The sequence below is a fragment of the Quercus suber genome, unplaced genomic scaffold (assembly GCF_002906115.3).
Source record: "Quercus suber isolate HL8 unplaced genomic scaffold, Cork oak 2.0 scaffold_413, whole genome shotgun sequence".
NCBI classification, from domain to species: domain Eukaryota; kingdom Viridiplantae; phylum Streptophyta; class Magnoliopsida; order Fagales; family Fagaceae; genus Quercus; species Quercus suber.
Genome location: NW_027069864.1, coordinates 146,590 through 173,026, shown reverse-complemented (window position 1 = coordinate 173,026; position 26,437 = coordinate 146,590). Strand labels below are relative to the sequence as shown.

The following is a 26,437-nucleotide window of genomic DNA, read 5'->3' as shown; positions in this document are numbered from 1 at the left end:
CGAAAAATTGCAAACTATATTCTTAAACTTTGAATGTATTTAAATTTTACATAATAAAATTTCAGAATTTACAATTTATCCCAAAATTTTATTTCGTTTGCATAAGTAGCTATTTTTTATTCAAATTTTTCATTAAATGCCATATTAACTTGTCATGTGTGTTTAGTTTGTCCAAAAAATAATACATCATTTTTGTAGCCTAAAAAAATTAAAATTATATGGGATAATAAAAATGAGTAACATCATTTTATTGGATGAATTAAACAAGCATGAGTCATGACAAGCTTATATATCAGTTAATGAAAATGGCTACTATGCAAATGGGAAAAATTATTGTCTACTTCCAAAGTACTATAAATGCATACTTTCTTCTCTTACAAGAATGGTAAGTTCCACTAATTAAATTTATGGTGAGACTTATCATTTATATGAGAGGGAGGAGTACACATTTATGCTACTTCGGAAATACCTAATAATTTTCCTGCAAATGAAATAGAACTTCAAGGGTTAAATTCCAAATTCTCAAACTTCATAGTATAAAATATAAACACCCTAAAACCTTACGTGTGTAACTTACCATTTAGCCAAAATTAAAACGCCAAGACTTCTTTTGTGGGTCAAAGAGTATGGTAGTGGCTCGGAAGGAGACCAATGTGGAAGGCATTTGCATTGTTTAACAACTTGCATATGCGAGTCCAAATACCCAAATTCTCCTTCATGAATGAATGATAATTCTTTTTAATGGCCTTCTCTATCTAAAATAAGAAACATTTCTGATAATCTATGAATAAATTTCCATATGTGACATAAACGTATCGAATTCCATATATTAATTATTTATATAAATAATATTTGGTTACAAACTTTATTATTGCTAATTTCTACAACTACGTTTAATATTTTTTATTACATATAAATTTTGACAAATCCATCATTAAATTACATTTTCTTCTTATTTTTTACATGCTTGCAAAATTTTTAAAAGATCAAATCATAATAGCTATATCATCAATTAAATGTTTAAATTTTAAGTTTTTGTAATCTAAAATTATACATAGAAAATAAGTATATGGATCGAATAGTAAATAACATCTAATAGACTCATAATTTGACATTCATGTTAAGAACATACAATTTAACAAGTAGATTTTCAAAGTATGTAATTATGTTACTGTAATTAGTAGGAAGATCAAGTTTATCTCCAAACTTTGTCCTATCTATATATATGGTGTTTCAATTATTTATAATAAAAAAATGAATTTATAGGGTTAATTTCATGAAATTTAAATAAAAATAAAAACTTATTTGAAATATGACATTCTTTCTCATGTTTTGTAGCTTTGGAAACCAACAATTGAAAGAAATACCATCTAAAAATAATAACATTTTTAGTAGCACATGCAATAAAAAAATATTAATAATTCTATGCTTAACTTAGTTGAAACAATTAAATATATGTGAATTTACTAAAGTAATGTGTGTGGAGTCAACATTGTAGTAGTCTAAATTGAGTCTGACTCTTCTCCTATTTATTATTCTCTCGTTCTCTCTCATTTTAATATGGATGAAAACCACATGAGGGAAAAAAAAAAAAAAATCTCTCTCTCTCTCTCTCTACTCTCTCTCTCTCTCTCTCTCTCTCTCTCTCTCTCTCTCTCCCCTAAGACACCAAAACACTAATCTAATCTCAAAACCTTGAACATCTTATTCTTTATATATTCAAATGTATGATTTTTTTTTTAATTTTTTTTAGATAATTTAATGTTTACAACAAAAAGAGAGAATTTGAACTTTATATGTCTCTGTTATAAACACTAAGAGATAGTAATGAGTTGAACAACAAGCCCCTTGGCTCTCAAACATATGATTTGGTTTCTAAAACATGGGATACTTTTTTTTTTTGAAAAACATACACATACACAAAGGAGAGAGAAAGAGGTTTTACGTATAGTATAACTTACTCTACTCTCCCTTAAAAGTTACCATAGCTTTTGAGTAGAGTTGTAGTGAATCTTTATTTTAAAACATGAGATACTTGACTAAACATAGGATTTGGTTTTTAAAACATGGAATAGTTGACTAAATAAGTAAATATACAAAGTCAAAAACCAGATCAATTCCTATGAATAATATTATCTGCCATTATGTTTGGAATATTGGTATCACCCATCAGAATCTAAGACAAATTGAATGTTACTTATGAGTTAACATAATGGTCAATATTTGTTTTATTTTCTTCCAAAAATATCCATAACAAATACTCAGCCAGTATCTACAATCTATTATTACGTACCTGGCACATCAAGCAACATTTTTTCGGTCCCCCAAGAGTGTGGGTAAAATGAAACAAACAAACCATTGAGACCACAGGAGCCTGTGCTTTTGTCAACTTTAATTACACAATAAAAATGATGAGAATGGAAATATTAAGAAAGTGTCATCCCCCATCCAAAATTAACTAACCCTATGAGAAATACAATTGACACTCAACATCGATATTGTACTAATGTCAGTTCTAAATGACAGGGAACTTATATTTACGATTGTTTACAGTTTTCAATCCATAAACAAGGGCTATCTGAGTGCTAGAATAGAAGTTCCGCCACTTACTAATACATACTGATTTTGGAAAGCACCTTGATCCTTGTCTGGTCAAACTATCAAGGATATATTTCAGTGAATGATCGATGCTTCACTAACAGACCATTCATGATTGGCTTTTATGTTGACCAGACTCAAGCTCCGTCATTGGCTTGTTTAGCTTTGCTCTGCTTCGATGCAAAAATGATGGTTGCTGAGGTAATGGTAACGTAACAGAATAACTGTTAAGCATGAGACCTATTGTTGCCATTGTTGGTCGATTTGCAGGATTTTCTTGAATGCACAATAAGCCAATATGGATGCACCTAATAACTTCATTTCTAGAATAAGAATTTCTCAGAGAGGGATTCAACAATTCCAAGGGCGTTCCATTCCTCCATTGTTTCCAAGCCTACAGAAACCCGTTAAAAATGTGATGTTCATCTTTCTTCCTCACGACCACAGCAAAATAATTTCTAAGTAACCCAAAATTAAAATATATACTTCATACTTACATAACTCGAGGTCCTCAGCAAGTTTTGATTGATAGAAATGGATATTCTTTTTGCCTCTTATAATCTCTAGAACCAAGACTCCAAAGCTAAACACATCGGACTTCATGGAATATCTTTCATGCATAGCATACTCCGGAGACATATAACCACTACAATCAAGAACTATAAAAAAATTATTGAAAAAGTAAAAAATCTCAAGTAAAATTTGAGAAGAAACTTTCAGAAGGTCAATCATAGTATCAAATTTGTAAATTTTGAAGCATCTCATGCTAATCAATGTCCTAAGATAATCTCTCTGACACTCTCACAGCATTGCTATTTACACAAGTTAGAGCATGGATTGGCTGTGTTAAAGTAATTATATCTATTTTTCATTTCAATAAATCTTGAATGTAATAAGAAATAAATAAATTTGTTAATTTAGATTATTCAATGACAGAAATAATGATTAAGAACTTACAATGTTCCAACAATTCTATTTGTATTTGCTTGAGTTTGGTCTTCTACAAATATCCTTATTGCCATGCCAAAATCTGAAATTTTTGGGTTCATATTGTAATCTAACAAAACATTGCTAGCTTTGACATCACGATGAATAATTCTAAGTCGAGAATCTTCATGAAGATAAAGAATCCCTCAAGCAATTCCTTCTATAATCTTGTAACGCTTTGACCAATTCAATTCTCCTTGCTTTGCTGGCTCTATAATTTTGTCATGATAAAATACTCAAGTTAGGAATGAGATTCAAATGGACAAGGAAATAATTTGATTCAATACGGAAAAAAAAATATATATATATATATATATATTCTCATTATTTCTTAGAATTTCAGCTCCTTGGAATTGATTCAATTTGTCAGAAGTTCATGACAAGTGAATTTTGAAGGATTTGTAAAGTGATTAGAATCGTGTACTCTGATGCTAATCATGCCATCCTTAGACATAAAACCAAGAAAGAAAAATAGCTGGATATAAGTTCATATGGGCCTAACTAAATAAAAAGTGATCAAGGCTTTTGTTGGGCACATATTTATAAATGAGCAACTTATCTTCTCCTTCCAAACAAAATCCTAATAGTCTCACTAGATTTGTGTGTTGAAGTTTGGCTACCAATACAACTTCATTCTTAAATTCTACTGCACCCTGCCCAGATCTTACAGATAATCTTTTCACAGCTATTGTTCTCCATTGGGAAAGGTACCCTGAAAATATATTTGAACCAAGATTAAACAATTTTTTGTGTGCATACAAGTCTTATTGAACTTCAGTATTAACAAAAAATTTACCTTGTAAACGGCACCAAATCCTCCTTCACCTATCTTATTATCATCTGAAAACTTGTTTGTGGCAGCTTCAATTTTATCCAAGTCAAATTGCAAGGACTCTACATCTGGAATTTCGACTTCACCTAGACAACAAACAGTAATATAATGATTATTAAAATGAAATTTAAATTCAAATTGTTTATAGTTATACCATAGAGACCAAAAAAGAAAAGTGATCAAATAATCTTTTATTCTTCACCATTTTCCTCCGGTAAAGTATTGAACTTCTTGCTTGCTCTCCTACGAAGGAAGCAACAGCTAATGAAGAAAAGAAACACAGAAACAGCAATTGGGATAGCAATGGCGACCAAAATTGTTAGCGATGACATTTTGTTTTCCCCTACATACAACAATATGCACCATTTACTTAGAATGTTAGATAGTTCATCATGAGAAATACTACTTTAATGTTGGAAATGGTACATCAAAAGGTGACTCTTGATTATTATTCCTTAACAGTTTGTGTGTCTTATTTTTCCATAATTTTTTGAACTTATTGCCATTCCATAATGTTTTTTAGTCCTTTGTGTTTTTCACATTCTATAATTTTCTGTTATAAATTGAAGAGTCATTAGAACATATATTAGTAATAATAAACTAGACAAATAATATATCAGTGACAAGGCAGCCAATTAGTAATATAGTAATAGTTAAGTAATGAAACTAGAAAAAGACCAATAAAATCATTTATAATGAAAAATAAAGGAAGGTGTGATATAACATTAAGATTTTTTTTTTTTTTTTTTATATTTCAGTGAATGATCGATGCTTCACTAACAGACCATTCATGATTGGCTTTTATGTTGACCAGACTCAAGCTCCGTCATTGGCTTGTTTAGCTTTGCTCTGCTTCGATGCAAAAATGATGGTTGCTGAGGTAATGGTAACGTAACAGAATAACTGTTAAGCATGAGACCTATTGTTGCCATTGTTGGTCGATTTGCAGGATTTTCTTGAATGCACAATAAGCCAATATGGATGCACCTAATAACTTCATTTCTAGAATAAGAATTTCTCAGAGAGGGATTCAACAATTCCAAGGGCGTTCCATTCCTCCATTGTTTCCAAGCCTACAGAAACCCGTTAAAAATGTGATGTTCATCTTTCTTCCTCACGACCACAGCAAAATAATTTCTAAGTAACCCAAAATTAAAATATATACTTCATACTTACATAACTCGAGGTCCTCAGCAAGTTTTGATTGATAGAAATGGATATTCTTTTTGCCTCTTATAATCTCTAGAACCAAGACTCCAAAGCTAAACACATCGGACTTCATGGAATATCTTTCATACATAGCATACTCCGGAGACATATAACCACTACAATCAAGAACTATAAAAAAATTATTGAAAAAGTAAAAAATCTCAAGTAAAATTTGAGAAGAAAACTTCAGAAGGTCAATCATAGTATCAAATTTGTAAATTTTGAAGCATCTCATGCTAATCAATGTCCTAAGATAATCTCTCTGACACTCTCACAGCATTGCTATTTACACAAGTTAGAGCATGGATTGGCTGTGTTAAAGTAATTATATCTATTTTTCATTTCAATAAATCTTGAATGTAATAAGAAATAAATAAATTTGTTAATTTAGATTATTCAATGACAGAAATAATGATTAAGAACTTACAATGTTCCAACAATTCTATTTGTATTTGCTTGAGTTTGGTCTTCTACAAATATCCTTATTGCCATGCCAAAATCTGAAATTTTTGGGTTCATATTGTAATCTAACAAAACATTGCTAGCTTTGACATCACGATGAATAATTCTAAGTCGAGAATCTTCATGAAGATAAAGAATCCCTCAAGCAATTCCTTCTATAATCTTGTAACGCTTTGACCAATTCAATTCTCCTTGCTTTGCTGGCTCTATAATTTTGTCATGATAAAATACTCAAGTTAGGAATGAGATTCAAATGGACAAGGAAATAATTTGATTCAATACGGAAAAAAAAATATATATATATATATATATATTCTCATTATTTCTTAGAATTTCAGCTCCTTGGAATTGATTCAATTTGTCAGAAGTTCATGACAAGTGAATTTTGAAGGATTTGTAAAGTGATTAGAATCGTGTACTCTGATGCTAATCATGCCATCCTTAGACATAAAACCAAGAAAGAAAAATAGCTGGATATAAGTTCATATGGGCCTAACTAAATAAAAAGTGATCAAGGCTTTTGTTGGGCACATATTTATAAATGAGCAACTTATCTTCTCCTTCCAAACAAAATCCTAATAGTCTCACTAGATTTGTGTGTTGAAGTTTGGCTACCAATACAACTTCATTCTTAAATTCTACTGCACCCTGCCCAGATCTTACAGATAATCTTTTCACAGCTATTGTTCTCCATTGGGAAAGGTACCCTGAAAATATATTTGAACCAAGATTAAACAATTTTTTGTGTGCATACAAGTCTTATTGAACTTCAGTATTAACAAAAAATTTACCTTGTAAACGGCACCAAATCCTCCTTCACCTATCTTATTATCATCTGAAAACTTGTTTGTGGCAGCTTCAATTTTATCCAAGTCAAATTGCAAGGACTCTACATCTGGAATTTCGACTTCACCTAGACAACAAACAGTAATATAATGATTATTAAAATGAAATTTAAATTCAAATTGTTTATAGTTATACCATAGAGACCAAAAAAGAAAAGTGATCAAATAATCTTTTATTCTTCACCATTTTCCTCCGGTAAAGTATTGAACTTCTTGCTTGCTCTCCTACGAAGGAAGCAACAGCTAATGAAGAAAAGAAACACAGAAACAGCAATTGGGATAGCAATGGCGACCAAAATTGTTAGCGATGACATTTTGTTTTCCCCTACATACAACAATATGCACCATTTACTTAGAATGTTAGATAGTTCATCATGAGAAATACTACTTTAATGTTGGAAATGGTAAATCAAAAGGTGACTCTTGATTATTATTCCTTAACAGTTTGTGTGTCTTATTTTTCCATAATTTTTTGAACTTATTGCCATTCCATAATGTTTTTTAGTCCTTTGTGTTTTTCACATTCTATAATTTTCTGTTATAAATTGAAGAGTCATTAGAACATATATTAGTAATAATAAACTAGACAAATAATATATCAGTGACAAGGCAGCCAATTAGTAATATAGTAATAGTTAAGTAATGAAACTAGAAAAAGACCAATAAAATCATTTATAATGAAAAATAAAGGAAGGTGTGATATAACATTAAGATTTTTTTTTTTTTTTAAATTTAAAACTTTGGTTATTTTTTCTACTTTATGTATTAATAATTCTATAAAGCATGAGATGCCCAAGGTCTTTAATTCAAAACCTCAATCGAGCATTTGGGCAGAGATTCCTTTTGTGATTATATGTGTATGTAAGAGGGAGAACTATACACTCCTAAAATGGTTTGGTGCTCAAAGAATTCTCGACACCTTCCTTTAAGAATATAGAAATAAAAATACTAACCCTTCAATAGCAGAAGAGAGACAGGACCATATTATATGGTCTAAAATAGGTTTGGTAAACCTATTGGATTTGGTAAACCAATCGAGCTGGACATATTATATGGTCTAAAATTCAAAGATCTGGAAAAATATTGTTCTTAATTACCGCACCTGCAGGAGTAAGAGGAGGAACTATAGGCGAAGCAGAAGTGATGCTGTAAAATGGGTACAGTTCATATCTAATATTGCAACTTGGGAGCAGAACTCTTCCATCTTGTTTTCCATTACAACACGTAGGAAGAGCTGCTATGGCACTTCGAAAACACCTAGAGCAATCAGACACAGTGTTAGGAGCTTTACACGTTGCTGATGATGGCATGAGGAATTGGAGTGCTTGGACAACATCAGGCCAGTTACATGGCTCAATGTTTTCTCAACACACCAATGGCTCCTCATGCCTATCTAGTGAAGCTACTAACTTCTCATTGAGGGGGACAAGCCCAATCTCCCTGCTGGATTCATAATGAAGAGCACGATAAGGGGCAACATGTGGAGGCACTTTGCTCCATATGATGCCCCAAGGCCATGGTGGAGGAGGACCATGGTGGGCAGAGACGAATTTTGATGTTGGGCAGTAACAGGTGGTGCTGACCTTACATGATGATGCATGGCATTAGTGGCTTGGTTGATGGTTGCTTTGTGTGTGGGCTTGGTGGCTTGAATGCAAGGCAGTGCTGGGCTGCTGTGATTATGATATGTTGTGCAAGGCATTAGGCTGGTTGGTGCTGGCAGAATGCATGGACTTGAGTGAGTGGGCTGATTGCAGTAACTTGGTGTGCTGCATATGGACATGTGATATGGGCTGTGATGCTGATGAAAAGGGCTTGGGCAGGGGGCCAAGCCTTCTAAAATGTGATGGAACAATTGGTTTGGGTTGCTAAAGCATGGGCAAAGGCCCTGTGATGATGTGCTGATACATGGGCTGGCATGTGCAGAGTGTGCAGCAGCAGTTGTTGGTAGTTATCAAGTAGTTCCTGGCTTTCTGAATGATCAAACCTGCTGTTTAGGGGCTGGAAACGTGGAAAGCAAACCAAGACAGCATTAGACAGAGGTGTCATAAGTCAGACCACATGTGGCAGCAAGTCCTGGACAGGGGTAGTTACTTGGCAATAACTGCTGTGATAATTTATTCTGTATATTTATCCTAGGCTATTGGGGCTGTCAATGGCAGGGAGTGTATGTTTTTCTTAGAGAATTTCATGTGTATTCTCCAAGCTTCCTTTGTACTTGATATTGAGTAATAAATGTTGGGGTTGGTGCCCTGTAAATACTGTGTGTGCTGTGTGTGCGCGAATTTCCTTAATAATTCTGTTTTAAGTGATTGATGCAGTGTGTGTGTGTGGAGTGTTGGTTGAGACTAAGTCAGGGGCTTAGTGCCATCACAGGCAGAAAATTTAAAAGAAAAATTTGAGCCTGTGACACATAGTCAAGTCCGGCGTGCACTGACCAAGACTGTACAGCGACTTTGAACTCATGAATTCATCTTCCTCCATCGTAAACTTCTTACCCGAATCAGAGTTCGACGCTCTCGTCGCCAAAGAATTCATCACGTTGGCCAACACATCGTTAAACTGATCATTCTCTGCCCTGTGATATTCTGTGTGCTAATCAAGAACATATCAAGGACTTCGTTGATGGTAGCAAAGATGGATTGGTTAGAGTAATGTAAAAGGCACTCGTCATACCATATTATAGTGACTTTGTCTAGAGGGCATCGCCGCAATATGTCTTTACTTGCAGTGGCACTGTAAGTGAGTGTTGACTCAGTTTTGGTAAGGCTAAGCAAGCTAATTAACCAGAGAGACAAAAGGAGCATGGGAAATTTGAAATAACGCATTTTGGTTGGTTATACCTCTTACAAGTACACCGATCGCAAGATCACCCAATATTTGTTCAATTTCACGTGTAATTATTTTTGTGTTTTTTGGTAAGTTGGACAATGGAATAAAGTCATAAAGATAAAAGATTTGGTGGACATGACGAGGATACGAGTGATGAGTATTGAGTAGTGCGGGTGGGGTATCTGGACGCAGGTGAACAAAAGCAACTTCGCAGTTCCTCGTTGACCATAAGTTTGACTGTTGACTTTTACTTATTTTGTGGAGCATTGACCACAAGAATGGGAACACTTTTTTTAATGTAAGAGTGTAGTAAAAAGTCTGTATTGCAATAAAACATAATATGAGTATATATAAGAGACTAAATCCTATATCTCTAACACCCTCCCAAATTTAAGGTGGAAGCTTGATGAAGGTTTGAGGCTGAATAAGCATGAAAAAATGCCTTAAAGAATGCCTTTGTACTACACTCATTAAAGCTAAACTACGTAACCCTGTATTCTTGTGTTCTCATTCTATACTTCCTCTTTCGCATCTACTCTAACATATACAACATGGTATACAAATCAATGCTAATATATTTAACAAAAGTGACTTTAATTGGAGAAGATGTCAAGGAAATCCTATTTATTACCAACATAATACTAGTGCTTTCTTTTTCTTTAATATATTTTTTTATTCTAATATAAGACAATAATAAAGTTCATCTTAATTGTAACCGTGGATTATTATGAATTTGGATAGAGGGGAATGGAAAGTTCTTATTTATGGAAAGTTCCTATTTCAGAGCCTAGGAGAAAGGAGTAGTTTTAGAATTAGAAAGAAGGCAATAAAATTCTACACATGGGTTTTTTAGGTGAAAAAGGCACAAAAAATAAGTATACCTTATACGGGAGAAATTATTAAGTCCCGGGATAATTAATGACATGGTCTTCTATGACATTCCAACCAATAAAATGCTACTATTTATGCAAATATGACATTACTTAATAATTTTTTATTTTGTATTCTTCATACCGATTAAGAAATTCACTCATACATTTACATAAATAACAATTAAAAGAACCATGTCAACCATCCTCTCGGTAGAATTAATAAATTTTCCTTTAAACAAAAGGTTCACAAAATTAAAAGTTGGCGTGTATAGTCGCGCAGTGAGTGAGCCTTTACTAGAGGTCATTTTGGGAAAATAATTTTGCCACTCAAACGGTGTTCTTTTCAACTTCTCAAAAAAAAAAAAATACTGGAGTTATCCATTTTATGAATTTGGATAGAGGGGAATGGAAAGTTCTTATTTATGGAAAGTTCTTATTTATGGAAAGTTCCTATTTCAGAGCCTAGGAGAAAAGAGTAGTTTTAGAATTAGAAAGAAGGCAATAAAATTCTACACATGGGTTTTTTAGGTGAAAAAGGCACAAAAAATAAGTATACCTTATACGGGAGAAATTATTAAGTCCCGGGATAATTAATGACATGGTCTTCTATGACATTCCAACCAATAAAATGCTACTATTTATGCAAATATGACATTACTTAATAATTTTTTTATTTTGTATTCTTCATACCGATTAAGAAATTCACTCATACATTAACATAAATAACAATTAAAAGAACCATGTCAACCATCCTCTCGGTAGAATTAATAAATTTTCCTTTAAACAAAAGGTTCACAAAATTAAAAGTTGGCGTGTATAGTCGCGCAGTGAGTGAGCCTTTACTAGAGGTCATTTTGGGAAAATAATTTTGCCACTCAAACGGTGTTCTTTTCAACTTCTCAAAAAAAAAAAAAAAATACTGGAGTTATCCATAACACCCCACTAAATAAATGATAAATGAAAATAGGTATAGGCTCCTATACCTCAAAATACTTGTCTTCTTGTGACAAATATCTCAGAGACCAGATGTATAAATAGAATTCCTCAAAAAAAAAAAAAAATAATGCAAAGGTTATAAAACTTTCGTTATAAGGTATGTCTCAGAAAACTCAGTCACCATCACTTTTTTTTCAAAAAAAATGTTTATTCTAATATGATGTGATAGCAGGTCGATTTTAGATAGACATGACAAAACGGGTCAGAATTTTCTAACCCGACCCGACCCGACCCGAAAAATACCTGACCCGAATCCAATTTTTTTGACCCGAAACAAAAACGGGTTGACCCGTGACCCGACCAGTGTTTTTGCGAGTCAACCTGACCCGACCCGCGACCCGACCCGAACCCAAACCATTTTTTTAAAACTTTTTTTTTTTGGTAAAAAAAAAAAAAGGTAAAACTAAGACAATATTGATTTAATTGTTTATTGTGAACTTTAAGGAAACAATTGATACATTTACATAACTACATGCAAATTAATTGAAAGATAAATGGTTGAACATTCTGTAATAAGTAAATATTTTTAGATATCAAATAGCAAAGTACATGTCAAGATAATCTGGATACAGTAGAATTAAAAATATAGATTTAAAATTGTAGACATGTGAGAAACATTCACAAATGCGAAAATAGTGAAGATAAAGTATCAAATTAGCATAAATTATGAATACTTAGACCTATTTTTTAATAATTTATGTCTAAAATAAAAAGCTTTTCAAAATAAATTATGATATTTCTTAGAGTGTGTGTTGCTTAACAATAATATAATATTCATAAAAGAGACCATGTATAAATAAGTAAGCAATCAAATTTTAAAGTATATCTCAAATTGAAATAGAGTGTCAACCACAATTGATAATAGATTATAAAATTTATTTTCAAAATTGTAAATTTCTTATATATTTTTATTCTTTATCAAATGAATTATCCAATAAGTCATTTGTAATTTTGTTTTATATTTTGGAATGTTGATATTGTGTAGAAATAAAACTTGTGTATTTGTTTTACTTATCTTTGTGTTATTTTGTTTTAGATAGTAATGTTAGGATTTGTATAATTTTAAAAATATTGAATAAGTATTAATAAGTTTAACTAAGTTTATTCTTGATAAAAGTAGTGAATTCAAAATAATGCATTTTACATCAAGTAATTTGTTGTATAACTTTTCAAATGGCAGATACATGTTGTTTTCTTTATATAAAAAAAAAAAATTTAAAAAAATCATGTGAAAAATACGGGTCAATCCGACCCGCCCCGCCCCGCAACCCGATTGACCCGAGCCCGATTTTAATCAGCTTAAAATGACCCGTTTTGACCCGTAACCCGTTTGACCCGCAACCCGATTGACCCAACCCAACCTGACCCGCCCGTTTTGCCATGTCTAATTTTAGAAGAGACCAGTTAAAATACCTCATCCTCCACCATGATGAGAATGGAATATTGAGAAAAGTGTCATTCACCCCCATCCAAAATTAACCCGCCCTATGAGAAATACAATTGACACCCAACTTTGATATCGTACTGATATCAGTTCTAATTGACAGCGAACTTAAATTTAAGATTGTTTACAGGTTTCAGTCCATAAATAAGAGCTATCTGAGAACTGGAATAGAAGTTCGACCACTTAATAATATATACTGATTTTGGAAAGCATCTGGTCTACCATCCATTTGATTGGCTTGTATGTTGATCAGACTCAAGCTCCGTTATTGGCTTATTTAGCTTCGCTCTGCTTCGATGCAAAAATGCCGGTTGCTGAGGTAATGGTAGCGTAACAGAATAACTGTTAAGCATGAGAGCTATTGTTGCCATCGTAGGTCGATTTGCAGGATTTTCTTGAACGCACAACAAGCCCATATGGATGCACCTAATAACTTCATTTCTTGAATAAGAATTTCTCAAAGAGGGATCCAACAGTTCCAAGGGTGTTCCATTCCTCCATTGTTTCCAAGCCTGCAGAAACTCGTTATAAATGTGAAGTTCATCAAGTTCATCTTTCTTCCTCACAACCGAAGAAAAATAATTTCATTGTAAAAGTGACAAATTTAAAATATCTGATTCATACTTACATAACTCAATAGGTCTTCAGCAAGCTCTGATTGATAGAAATGGGTATTCTTTTTGCCACTTATAATCTCTAGAACTAAGACTCCAAAGCTAAACACATCGGATTTCACAGAATATCGTCCATGCATAGCATACTCCGGAGACATATAACCACTACAATCAAGAATCATAAAGAAACAGTCTTGAGTAAAATAAAAGAAGAAATTTTTAGAAGGTCAATCATAGTATCATATCTGTAAATTTTGGAACATCTCAAGCTACTCAATCTCCTAAGATAATCCCTCTCACAGCATTGCTATTTACACAAGGCAGGGCATGAACTGATGGTGTTAAAGTATATCTATTTTTTATTTATGTAACTCTCACATGTTATAAGAAATAAATAAATTTGTGATTAAGAACTTACAATGTTCCAACAATTCTATTTGTATTCGCTTGAGTTTGATCTACTACAAATATCCTTGCCATGCCAAAATCTGAAATTTTTGGATTCATATTGTCATCTAACAAAACATTGCTAGCTTTGATATCACGATGAATAATTCTAAGTCGTGAATCTTCATGAAGATAAAGAATCCCTCGGGTGATTCCTTCTATAACCTTGTAACGTTTTGACCAATCCAATTCTCCTTGCTTTGATGGCTCTATAATTTTGTCATAATTAAATACACAAGTTAGGAATGAGATTCAAATGGACAAGGAAATATGCTGATTCAATTCAAAAACAAAATTTTATTATCTCTTAGAATTTCTGCTCCTTGGCACTGATTCAATTTGTGAGAAGTTCAAGACAAGTGAATTTTGAAGGATATGTAAGTGATTAGTATCATGTACTCTGATGCTAACCAGTAACCATACATACCTTAGAGACATAAAACAAAGAAAGGATTTAAGTTCAGATGGGCCTAACCAAATAGAAAGTAATCAAGGCTTTTGTTGGGAACATATTCATAGACGAGTATCTTCTCTTCTCCTCCCAAGCAAAATCCTAATAGTCTCACTAGATTTCTGTGTTGAAGCTTGGCTACCAATACAACCTCATTCTTAAATTCTACTGCACCCTGTCCAGATCTTACAGATAATCTTTTCACAGCTATATGTTGTCCATTGGGAAGGGTACCCTGAAAATATATTTGAACCAAGATTAAACAATCTTTTGTGTGCATACGACTCTCATTGACCTTCAGTATTAACTTAATTTTTACCTTGTAAACGGCACCAAATCCTCCTTCACCTATCTTATTATCCTCTGAGAACTTGTTTGTGGCAGCTTCAATGATATCTAAGTCAAACTGCAAGGACTCTACATTTGTAATGTCGACTCCACCTAGACAACAAAGTAGTAAATATAATGATTTAAAAAAAAAAAAAAAAAATCCAATTGCAAATTGTTTATACCACAAAGACCAAAAAACAAAGTAATCAAATAATAATATTTTATTTTTCACCATTTTCGTCTGGTAAAGTATTATACTTCTTCCTTGCTCTCCGACAAAAGAAGCAACAGCCAATGAAGAGAAGAACCACGGAAACAGCAATTGGGATAACAATGGCAACAATTGTTATCGATGACAATTTTTTTCCTCCTGCATACAAAGATATGCATCATTTACTTTAGAAAATAAGACAGCTCATCGTGATCCTTTAGTATTAAAAATAACATTATATATAATTAGTAATAATAAACTAGACAAATGATATGTCAGTGACAACCCAACCAATTAGTAATAGTTAAAGAATGAAGCAGGAAAAAGACCAATAAAAATTCTGTCCCAATTATAGATACTTAAAAATTGTGCGCCTAATATTTTCTGTTTTCCTTTCTTCAAGTACTGATTTTGTCAAAGCAAAAGAGATATACAGCAATATTTACAGCGTACCTGGAGGAAGTGCAGGAGATGATGCAGTGGAATTAAAAAATGGGTAAAGTTCATATCTAACATTAGAGCTCGGAAGCAGAACCTTTCCACCTTGTTTTCCATTGCAGCATGTGGGAAGAGAAGCGATGGCACTATCCAAACATGTCAAGCATTCACTCACAGACAACTCCGGTGTGCACTGCACCAGGCTATACAGTGTCAACGAGCTCGTAAACTTGTCCACCGCCGTGGCAAACTTCTTATTCGATTGTGAATTCGCAGCTCGCTGAGCCAACGATTTCATGGTGCTAGCCAACAACCCATTAAATTGGTCCAACTCAACGACGCTCTGGTTGGTAGTGAAAAAGTTCACATAAGGTACTAAGTTGTTGAGGAAAGTCTCGTTTGAGTAACGCAAAGTGCACTCATCGTACCAAATTAGGACAACTTTGTCCAAGGGACAACGCTTTTGTATGTCTTTTGTTGCAACAGAGATGCAGTCTTTGCAAGCAGTTGGGGTGAGATCAGCACGGCAGAGGAAAAGGCCTGTGACTATGTTGGGTTGGTTTTGACCCACTTGGGTTTTGAAGAAACCATCTTGGTTTGTGGAGTTGGAGGATAGAGCGGAGAGGAGGAGGTCGAGATTGGCTTGGTAGGTGCTGTTGGGTGTGAAAAAGCTTGAATTGGAGCAGGAGTGAGAGGCGTATGTAGGTGCTGACTCAGTTGTATGGTTAAGCAAGCTTAGTAAGAGAAAGAGAGACGCAAGCTTAATCGGTATGGGGATTTCGAAGTCGACCATTTTTGCGCACATCGCTTAGCTTCACTAGTCTTTTTGATATAAACGAGAGAGAGAGAGTTTCAACTAATGATTTAGGATAAGAGAGAGAGAGAGAGAAGATAAGGTAGCAAGATTTTTTTTTTTCTTTCTAAACAAATGAAAAAGATGAGTATATGTCACGTCTCTTAAATCACTAAAATTTCATATAAGATGTACTAAGAGAGATTATTTAAAAAGTATTTTTTAAGAAAATTTATGGTAAACAAAAATATGATTGATTTTTTTATATAAATTTTTATGTTTTTCATAAATTTTGTATCAAATTTATTTTAAATTATTATCAAATTTATGTAAAAAAATTGTTGTAAAATAAAGGAGGATTAATTGCATGTGCAATTGCGCCGGATCATGAGGCACAACAGTTTTGACTATTCTGTCAGAACGTGTTGAGAAAAAAATTATAAAAACAAAAGAAAGAAAGAGAAAGATAACGACTTTTGGTAGCAGTTGATTAGCTTGATTGGACTATTACGTGTTCTAGAAATACGGAGTGTTTAGTAGAATAATTTGAAAGTTGTTGTTTGTAATTTTTTAAAATACGTGTTAATAAAAAAGTGTGTTAAAATACGTAAAATACTATTTAAAAACTAAACAATGTTGTTTGAAAACATAAACCAAACGGACGCTTAACGTTTTATTGCATATTTTGATCTCTGGTATTTATTTCATTTCACTATATTTATTTGATGTTGTTTTATTTGCCAAAAGAATGGGACTGCAGATTACAAGAGCCTCGGTTTTTAACTGATTCAAAATGAAATAGTTTTGGAAACTATTGACTTTAATTGCAACATTCTTAAATAATTGAAGCCCATCCCATTTATTCATCTTCAGAGCAAAACTATAATATACACCAAACATACAGAGGATTTGGATGGATGTTCGAACTGAACTACTGGGCACTCTAAACATATTGAATTTCTATTCCATAAGCAAATGTCATATGCAAACATAACACAATTTTTTAAGACTTCATCATTTCGTAAACAGAGACTTAAGTTGGAAATATAACTATCGAGGATCTAATTCAGTAATGGATGCTTCATTAACAGACCATGGCATTGACTTGCTTGTAGATTGATCTGATGACTTCAGGCCCTTTATTCGGATGTTTGTGTCTGTTTTGCTAAAAAATGCTGGCTGTTGAGGTGCTTGCAGTGAAACTGAGCCGCTTGTAAGTGTGAGAACTATTGTCGCCATGGTGGGTCTGTCAGCTGGATCTTCTTGAACACATAATAAACCAATATGGATGCATCTCATGACTTCATCTCTAGAAAAGGAATCTCCCAAAGCTGGATCCAACAATTCCAAAGGCCTACCATCCCTCCAATGTATCCAAACCTGCATCAATTTATCATGTTGTGTTCAGAATGCCACGCTTCTCTTCTAAGCAACTTGGAGAAGATGATATAGACATTAAATGGGAAAATATTTACAACATCAATTTCACACTTACATAACTCAAGAGGTCCTCAGCAACTTCTGATTCATAGAAATTACTGTTCTTCTTGCCAGTGATAATCTCTAGAACCAAGACACCAAAGCTATACACATCCGACTTTACAGAGAATTCTCCGTGCATTGCATACTCTGGAGACATATAACCACTGCAAGGCATCACCAAGAACATAACAGAGTTAATAAGAAGTCAATAACCTTATTCTCACAAGTCTAATTATTTAAGTTGAGTTCATAGCTGACTCCTGACTGGTTTTCAAAAATAACGTAATGCAAAAAATTTCAAAACTTACTATGTCCCCACAATTCTACTTGTGTTTCCTTGAGTTTGATCGACTCCAAATATCCTTGCCATGCCAAAATCTGAAATTTTTGGGTTCATATCTGCATCCAACAGTACATTGCTAGCTTTGAGATCACGATGTATAATTCGAAGTCGAGAATCTTCATGTAGATATTGGATTCCTCGAGCAATCCCGCCTATTATCTTGTAACGTCTTGACCAATCCAGTAGTCCCTGTTTCTTTGGGTCTACAAGTTCATCAAAAATTACTTCATGTTAGGAACAAAAGCTTAAACAAATGATTCTTAATTACTACTTTGTTATCATAATGACATAAGACTATTAAACATATGTTCAAATGGACAGACCATATAGAATATAGTCAAGACTCTTGTTGGCCACAAATTCATAAACAAGTATCTTTTCTTCTCCTTGCAAGCAAAAGCCCAATAGCCTTGCTAAATTTCTGTGTTGAAGCTGGGCCACCACTACAACCTCATTCTTAAATTGTTCAGCACCCTGTCCTGAGCTTTTTGATAACCTCTTCACAGCTATTTCTTGTCCATTAGGAAGTGTTCCCTGAGAATATAATTTAACCAATCCTTAGAATAGTTTACTTTGTATAATTTGAAAATTTCCAACAACAAAATCTTGTGAACTTTAAATTACTCACATTTTTATGTGTTTAATTTGTTATGCTTAACTAGTACTGCCCTGTAATACAGCATGGTAATAAAAATAAAATAAGTGAAGTATTCTAATTGCATACCTTGTAAACCTGACCAAATCCTCCTTCACCAAGTTTGTTATCCTCTGAGAATTTGTTTGTGGCAATTTCAATTGTAACAAAATCAAATTGCAAGGACTCTACAGTTGTAATATCATTGGCATCTACAAATGCAAAGAATATACGTGAGATATTACACTCCAAAGAGCATTGTATTTGGACATGAGGACATAAAAGACTGCATATATCCAATTTACTTATTCATTACCATTTTCTCCGTCTACAGCTTTGTACTTCTTTCCTCTCCTAATTAGGAAACAGCAGCCCACAATGAATAGAACCACAGAAGCAGAAATTGGAGCAACAATGGCGACTATTTTTGATGTTGACAGTTTGCTTTTATCTGCATAAACAACATCATATGATTACACTCGGTACAGCTCAAATTCATTGTTGATTACCATATGTTTCAGACATACTCAACAATACAATGGTCAGAGACGATAAGCACTTTCTTGAAAATGATTAAGTTTCACTGTATAATTGATAGTCATAGTGATCAGTTTTTTTTTTTAATTCTACTTTCTCCAGTCAAATGTACATAAGAAATAAATTTTCACAATAATGATCGAGTGACTAGATTCACAATTTCTTATCAGCTTAAATTTCTAAAACATGTGGTAGTTTACCACAATATGAGAGCAGGTAGGAGTATATATTCCTATTCCCTCCCTCCTCTTCAAGTACCATGTGGGCACACACATTTTGTTTTTTTTTTTATAAAGGTAAATCAAGTTGTGCACTACGGAACAGAGGAAATGGCCCAAAGACCATCAACCACTAAGAATCACATAAACACATAAAAGGAATGTAACCGTAGGTAAAGAAAACAACCAATACTCACGAACTAAACATTTTAGTATCCAACATTGTCAATTTTCATTTTTTAATTTAGGGTAAATAGAAGTTTGTCTAAATACAGAGGATTTGAATTCATGAAACATTATGTAATTCAATTTATCGTATCTGGTCAACTTTCACTTCATTTTTTCCTCGTTTGTCTGTTGTTGAATTTAGGTACAACTGATCTGCTATATAGAATATACATATTGGCGGGGTCCAGAAACTATAATAGTATAATGGACCCTATAATCTAATGTCGAAATACAGAAACACTTGCTTATTTTAAAGATATAATTTGTTGTTTATGTTATCAGTACCAGACATGATTGTAACCACTCAAGGGCACGACCATCACATTGTACCTAATTATTCCATATTTCTTAAAGATAAAGAGAGTGATTCACACCAAAACCAAACCGATAGAGAATACATATTATTATAGACTATTGTACTATGAATAAGATAAAGCTCTTCCAAAAAGCAAGCTGTGAAATGTTGACTTAAGTTAACACCACCTAATAGCATTAACTAATACTAATCAAGAATGAAAAAGAGTTCAAATGGGATTAATGGGTCAACCACTTTACCTTTTGGTCCACTCACGGAACTTGGACTTGGAGGCGGTGGAGATTGAACCCCAGGTGAAGGTGTAGGCGTAGTGGCTGCCAAAGTGTAAAAAGGGTACAATTCGTACCTAATATTGCAACTAGGAAAAACAATTCTACCCCCTTGTTTTCCACTACAACACCATGGAAGAAGTTTCACAGCGTCCTGTAGACAAGTTTTGCAATCGGTGCTGGACAGGTCCGGTGTACACTGTGCAAGGTTGTACAGTGTTTGAAAAGCAGATATGTTCACTTGCTTGGTCCCAAACTTCTTAGAACCCGTCGGAGCGCCCGAGGTTTCAGTTGCTAACTCAAGCATCGAAGTGTTCAGCAATCGATTAAACTTGTCCTGATCAGTTACATTCCCAGTGTTCAACAAGCCCAGCCTTGGTTTTTCGTCCACGGTGGAGAAGAACGACCGGTTTGAGTAGCGCACTATACACTCGTCGTAGTATGTCAGAGCGACCTTCTCTCTCGAACACTTGCTGGTTAGTACCTTCACCGCCGCGTTCACGCAGTCTCGGCAGAGTTGAGGGGTGACATCGCCGCGACAGTTGAAGAGACCGTAGACAGGGTCGGAGGTGTTTTGGCCAGTGGTGGTGTTGAAGAATTCGATGTTGCGTGTGGCGTTGGAGTCGAGTGAAGAGAGGAGGGACTTTAGATTGGATTGGTAGATGCTATTGGCGCTGAAAGTGTTGTTTGCACATACCTCTGTGAGGTAAACAGGGTCAGCAGCATGAGTGGTGAGGCTTAGGAAGCTAAGGCTGAGTATGGAAAAGAACAAGATTGGAAGAGAGAAAGGATTGAAGGAGGTCATTTTGTTGAATTAATCTCTTCCTCTCGGAAATTATGCAGAGATTTTTTTTTATTGTATCAGTACATGTTTTGATGAGAATGAATGGGATTAGGTACTTACCAGAGGATAGGAACGAGCAATGAAGATGTATAGTTTGCCTTTAGGATGAGGGCGTCTCTCAACGCAAGTCAACACGTCGACCAATTCAGACAAAAAACCCTTTAATGCTGTGTCCTTGTCCCCGATGGGGTCAGATGACTGGGGTTGAAAACAGCATTGTGACCGAAACAGACGTCGGCAATTATGAAAAATGTAACCGTAGATAACTGCTGGACCACTGGTGCCAGGATATCGAGCATTTATTAATTCATTATTTTAGTAAAAATTTTATATTATCTTTATATATATCTATATATATAAAATGTCAAGAGGTTCAATTTATTTTCCTTTTTCTAGTAAAAAGTTGGTAAAAGTATAAAATTTATATAAAATACCGTAGCTGCTATTTCTTAAATTTTTCTTTTAAGATTTTGTCATATACTTCTTAAAAAAAAGAAAAGATTCTGTCTTATGGTTATTTAACTTAAAAAATATACTTTCATCTATGAAAAAAAACTACATAGAAGAATTTTAAAAGAGAAACTTAAAAATAACATTTAAGTACTGTACTTAAGTCATACTCTTATAAAAATATCTATTAACTTTTCCCATTTAATTTTTTCCTATAATATTATTAGGATTTGAGTTCTCATACAACATTTGTTAATGAAATTACTAATTGGGCACAGCCGTCCACATTGACTTTGGGAAGAAATGGTCACCCTCCAATTTTTTTTTTCTTTTTATAAAAATATTAGTACACGTATATATATGTGTTAATTTTAGTAATTTTATACTATAAAATTATACTTTGCTCCTTTAAAAATATCATTAACTCTTTTAAAAATAATGCTACACCCACAAACTTATCTAGAATATTTTTAGAAATGGTTGAGATACAAATTTTTACTAGTTTGTATCTGGGCTTACCACTTACATAATTTTTTTACTTACCAATAGTCATTCACCGTATCAACAAATTGCAAAAAAAAAAAAAAAATTGTAAATCTAGCATTTTCCTCCATTTAAAGGTCATAAAAAAATCTATAGATCTAAAATCTAAAAAAATAAATATATACAAGCCTAAAAAGATTAGGCTAAAAACAAAAATTACAAATGGCAAAGCTAAAAAAAATTAAGTCCAGCTAATAAATTTTACCCAAAACAAACAATCAGCCCTTCAAAAAAATTCAAACAAAATTATTTTGTCTTTACTTAGCTACAAATGCACGCATCAAAGGCTTGCAAATAAATAATAAAAATTTCATTGGCTAAACAACAACAAAACTAGATATCGAAACTGTTAGGACATATGTGATTCACATGTTAGGAATATATGTCACTATTTTATGTAGTTGGCTAACTCTTTGACAAAACGCACCGTATTTGTATTTGGGTAGATCTAGGATGTGTTTAATACTTCAAAAAACCTTGTTTTAAGTTCAAGTGTTAAAGTCATGCAAGTCTGTCCAAGAATCAAGTAAGAAAGTGCTGAATTTTAAATCTCGATAGCTGCTTGACACCTCCTCGACACCTGGCTATCTGTCGAGCTCTTCAGTTAATTCTTATCGCAATCTCGATAGCTGGTCGATCAATCGAGAAAGTTTCTGTCCCCTCGACACCTTCTCGATACCTCCTCGATAGCTACTATCTGTCGAGGTTACGGGAATTCAGATTTCTGTTTTTGGACCAGGCTTATGTATTTGAGTAGGGTTTCTTTTCTCATAACCCTAGACCTATATAAGGTTTGTTTTAGAGGCCGTCACATAAGAGAATACAATGAGAATATATGCAAAAGGTGACCAATGCCTTATTCTCTCTAAAAGAAGCTACTGCGTCATTGCGCCTTAGGGTTTTGTAACCAAGTGCTTCTTGATCTTCATTGTTGATGAAGTGAAGAATTTTGCAGCCAACATTCTTCTTCCTCAAGTTGGTGAACGAGTCACGTACTAGGAGTCGTGCAAAGGAGTTAGTCACATATTAGGATCCGTGCCACATCAAATGGTGGCGTTCATATATTGAAGAGTTCAGAGGTTCTGAAATAATAGAAGGTTTCTGCTATGAGTTAATCTACGGGGATTGTAGAGTCTAGAGACAAAGGTTTTGTATTAGATCTAAAACTTCTCTTTACTATAGTGGATTGCTTTTTGGGAAGGTTTCTCCTCAAATTTTTTACTGTGAAACTGGTTGGTTTCATTGGTTTTCCTGGGTCATTATATCTTGTCTTATTTATTATTTCCACTGCATGATTTTGACATGATATTGATGTTTGTTTGTTTTAACAAGTTTTATTAATAATAAATCTAATTAACAACTTGGGTTTAAAACTTGTTAATTCTATCAACTAGGGTCTAAATTTCCCAACAGAAACTACGGCACGGAGTTAGCAGCAGAGCTGCCCCTTCTAACTCCAAGTCCTGACCATATTCCTGAATGAACCATTTTTAAGTTTTGATACTACTTTTTTTCATTTTTGAAAAATCACGCTATTTGGCCAAAAAGCACCATGAAGATAATGCAATTATGTTTTGAAATGGTTGGTGTGGCTTTTTGCCCAAAAGGCGATAACCTAACGGTCAATAGTTAGCAAGTTTCGAGATTCTCACTTAATTATACAATAATTACTTTGACTTCATAATTAGCATAATAGTCGATTAAATTAACTAACAGGCTATAATATTGGTTTTAGTTTACTTAACTAATAAAGTCTTTTATCATCGAATAAGTTGAAGCTCTATTGTATTTATAAAAATAAATAAAATATTAACAAAGCATAATAATATGGCACCAAAACTCAATATAGACAGAATTTCATGGCATAACAATGGTAACGTGTTGAATACTAGTAAATGTTTATTGCTCTAAATTTGGCACAAGAAACATTACACTAATACAACACTGATATCCTTTCAATTGTTTTTCATGTTGTAAATGTTTATTTCTCAAGCAAAATAAGTATACTATCAAGTACATCATCAAAAATTAAGATTTCAGCTGGTATATTTTAAACATTTTTTTGTGACTCTGTCGTAGGAAATGAATGGTGAAGATGCAAATTTTTTGCTTCCTTAGAGCATCTCCAACAATAGATGCAAAAGCAAAATATTAGCTATTATGGATAATGGAACCCAAAAATACAGCTCCAGCAGCTTCTTTATAACCCTTTTTTTATTGGCTTATGAACAGTAGTCCATCAAGTCTGATGGGCTACTGTTCATTCTTCAAATATATATTTTCTATTATAATAATGATGTGTTGTATAAAAAAATGTTGGAAGATGTGTAGTTGTTAAAAAAATATAAATAATGAATGAAAAAAATAATATTTAAATGAGATAAAGAATGATATAGAGAATCTGTTGGAAGTGTATTTAAAAAAGTTGGTAGGCAAAAGCTAAATGTCACTGTTCATTGGCCAAACAGTACAAAAATTTGGCTATTCTACTGGAGATGCTCTTAACTCTTCATTCACAACAATTTTCACAAAATATTTCATAATAGTTGGGGTGACATCTTAATTATTAATATTAAATGATAAAGTGATATTAACAGTTGATTTAGTTGAAATCTAATAAAAACCTAATAACTCGATTGAAAACTGTTATGTATTTATATATAGCATAAGTGCATAACTCGTTATGATCTTTGTATGTACGATAAGGGGTCTGCTATAAGGAAAATTTGCATGTACTCTTGGGTATAATGAAATGATATTTTCTCTTCTCATATTCGTAATTAACCCCACCACGAATTTAGTTATGAATCACACCATAAATGTAAGAGAAATGAATACCATCCATAGTGCTCTAGGAGTACCTAATGACCTGTTTGGATTGAGGAGAAAGAAAGGGGTCGGGTAGTAAGGAAGAGTAGAGTAGAGTTGGCTAGAAATTAGGCTAATTTCCAATCAACTTTACTCTACTCTCTCTACTCTTCCTCCCTCCTCCTCAATCCAAACGAACCAAGTACTACTCGAGTTAGCCAACCAATCTTTCCATGTCAAAAGGAATTTTTTTGTTTTTGATTACTATATATTAAAACATTACGATATTTTTAAAGACCAAGATTTTTTTTTTTTAGAAGAAGAGGAAGAAGAAAAAGACCAAGATAAATACTTATATTAGATTAATATTTCGAAGATTTTTAAAGACCAAGATAAATACTTATATTAGATTAATTTTTCACTAATATTTCACACAGGGTATACTATTACTATGCCGTACACGTGAAGCAAGAAGTCAACCAAGTTAATCAAGCAACTTCAATATTTCTGTGTCCTTGGACTCCTTACATTAGAGGGGTCAAGTCCCCGGGGCATCAGGGGAAAATAATACTACATGTACAAATAAAATAAATAAACTTATCTATCAAAATAAATAAATATTGATAAATAAACGATTAAAGGTGAAGAAAATCGTTCAGATAATGACTGGAGAGGAAAATGGAGACAACATATGGGACGGAAAAGAAAAAGTCGCTGATGGCTACGGACTGAATTGAAAAAGTGAGGGAAGAGTGCGACTGCGAACTTTTCATCAGTTTCTGCAGGTATAGAAAGGCTCTGTTAATAATATCTTGGTGAGGAGAAAGTTTAGGACAAACTCAAATTCACAATACTCAGTGTCAAATTTTTTTTTTTGGAGAAAAAAAAAAAAACCAATGCAGTGTCATCTTGTGATTGGTGCACTCAATTTTTTTTAATCAAGTTTTTGTGTGGGTCACGTATGTAAGTGTTGATATCCAATCAAAAAATGACACCAAAATAAGTTGTGCTTGAGCATGTGATTGGGCATGGCTTTCTCTTTTCAAGAAGTGCTACATTTACAATATTTTCATAATACTTTTATATCAAATCTTAGGTAATAGGTTGTTAAAGGTTTTTAATTTGAATCTAGTCCTGAAATTACTTTCTTGTAATAGTAATAGCTTGTAATAACCTGTTACCAAAAATTTATTGTAAAAATATTGTAGATGTAGATTTCTCTTTCTGAACAATCTTCTAAACGTGACATCCACGAATTCTTTGTCAAAATTTTGATTTGATTTATTTATTTATTTATTTGGAAAATATTATAATTTCCTTAAAATGTTTTGATCTTGTCATAATTTTTCCATTTTTATTTTTTATTTTTTATAATTGAACTGTTCTTATAAGTAAGGAAGAGGA

The 26,437-nt window shown here is 33.2% G+C and overlaps 2 protein-coding genes and 1 pseudogene across 2 annotated transcripts; all 3 read right to left on the bottom strand.

Moving 5' to 3' along the window:
• Positions 1 to 3,561: 3,561 nt before the first annotated feature.
• LOC136062425 (cysteine-rich receptor-like protein kinase 7) lies at positions 3,562 to 4,780 on the bottom strand. The gene is made up of 3 exons (XM_065761444.1): positions 4,620 to 4,780; positions 4,382 to 4,503; positions 3,562 to 4,297 (listed from the first exon to the last, which is right to left on the bottom strand). The coding sequence occupies exons 1-3, from the start codon at positions 4,747 to 4,749 to the stop codon at positions 4,271 to 4,273; spliced, it is 279 nt and encodes a 92-aa protein (XP_065617516.1). The 5' UTR covers positions 4,750 to 4,780; the 3' UTR covers positions 3,562 to 4,270.
• A 410-nt stretch (positions 4,781 to 5,190) lies between these two features.
• LOC111996554 (cysteine-rich receptor-like protein kinase 10) lies at positions 5,191 to 9,761 on the bottom strand (annotated as a pseudogene).
• Positions 9,762 to 13,295: 3,534 nt separating this feature from the next.
• Positions 13,296 to 21,354, bottom strand: LOC112036329 (uncharacterized). The gene is made up of 15 exons (XM_065761446.1): positions 20,359 to 21,354; positions 19,137 to 19,271; positions 18,911 to 19,032; positions 18,510 to 18,720; positions 18,152 to 18,389; positions 17,857 to 18,007; positions 17,413 to 17,741; positions 17,127 to 17,241; positions 15,584 to 16,376; positions 15,152 to 15,289; positions 14,909 to 15,030; positions 14,614 to 14,824; positions 14,110 to 14,347; positions 13,706 to 13,856; positions 13,296 to 13,589 (listed from the first exon to the last, which is right to left on the bottom strand). Exons 1-15 carry the CDS (start codon positions 21,191 to 21,193, stop codon positions 13,296 to 13,298), a joined length of 4,083 nt encoding a protein of 1,360 aa, XP_065617518.1. The 5' UTR covers positions 21,194 to 21,354.
• Positions 21,355 to 26,437: the final 5,083 nt, after the last annotated feature.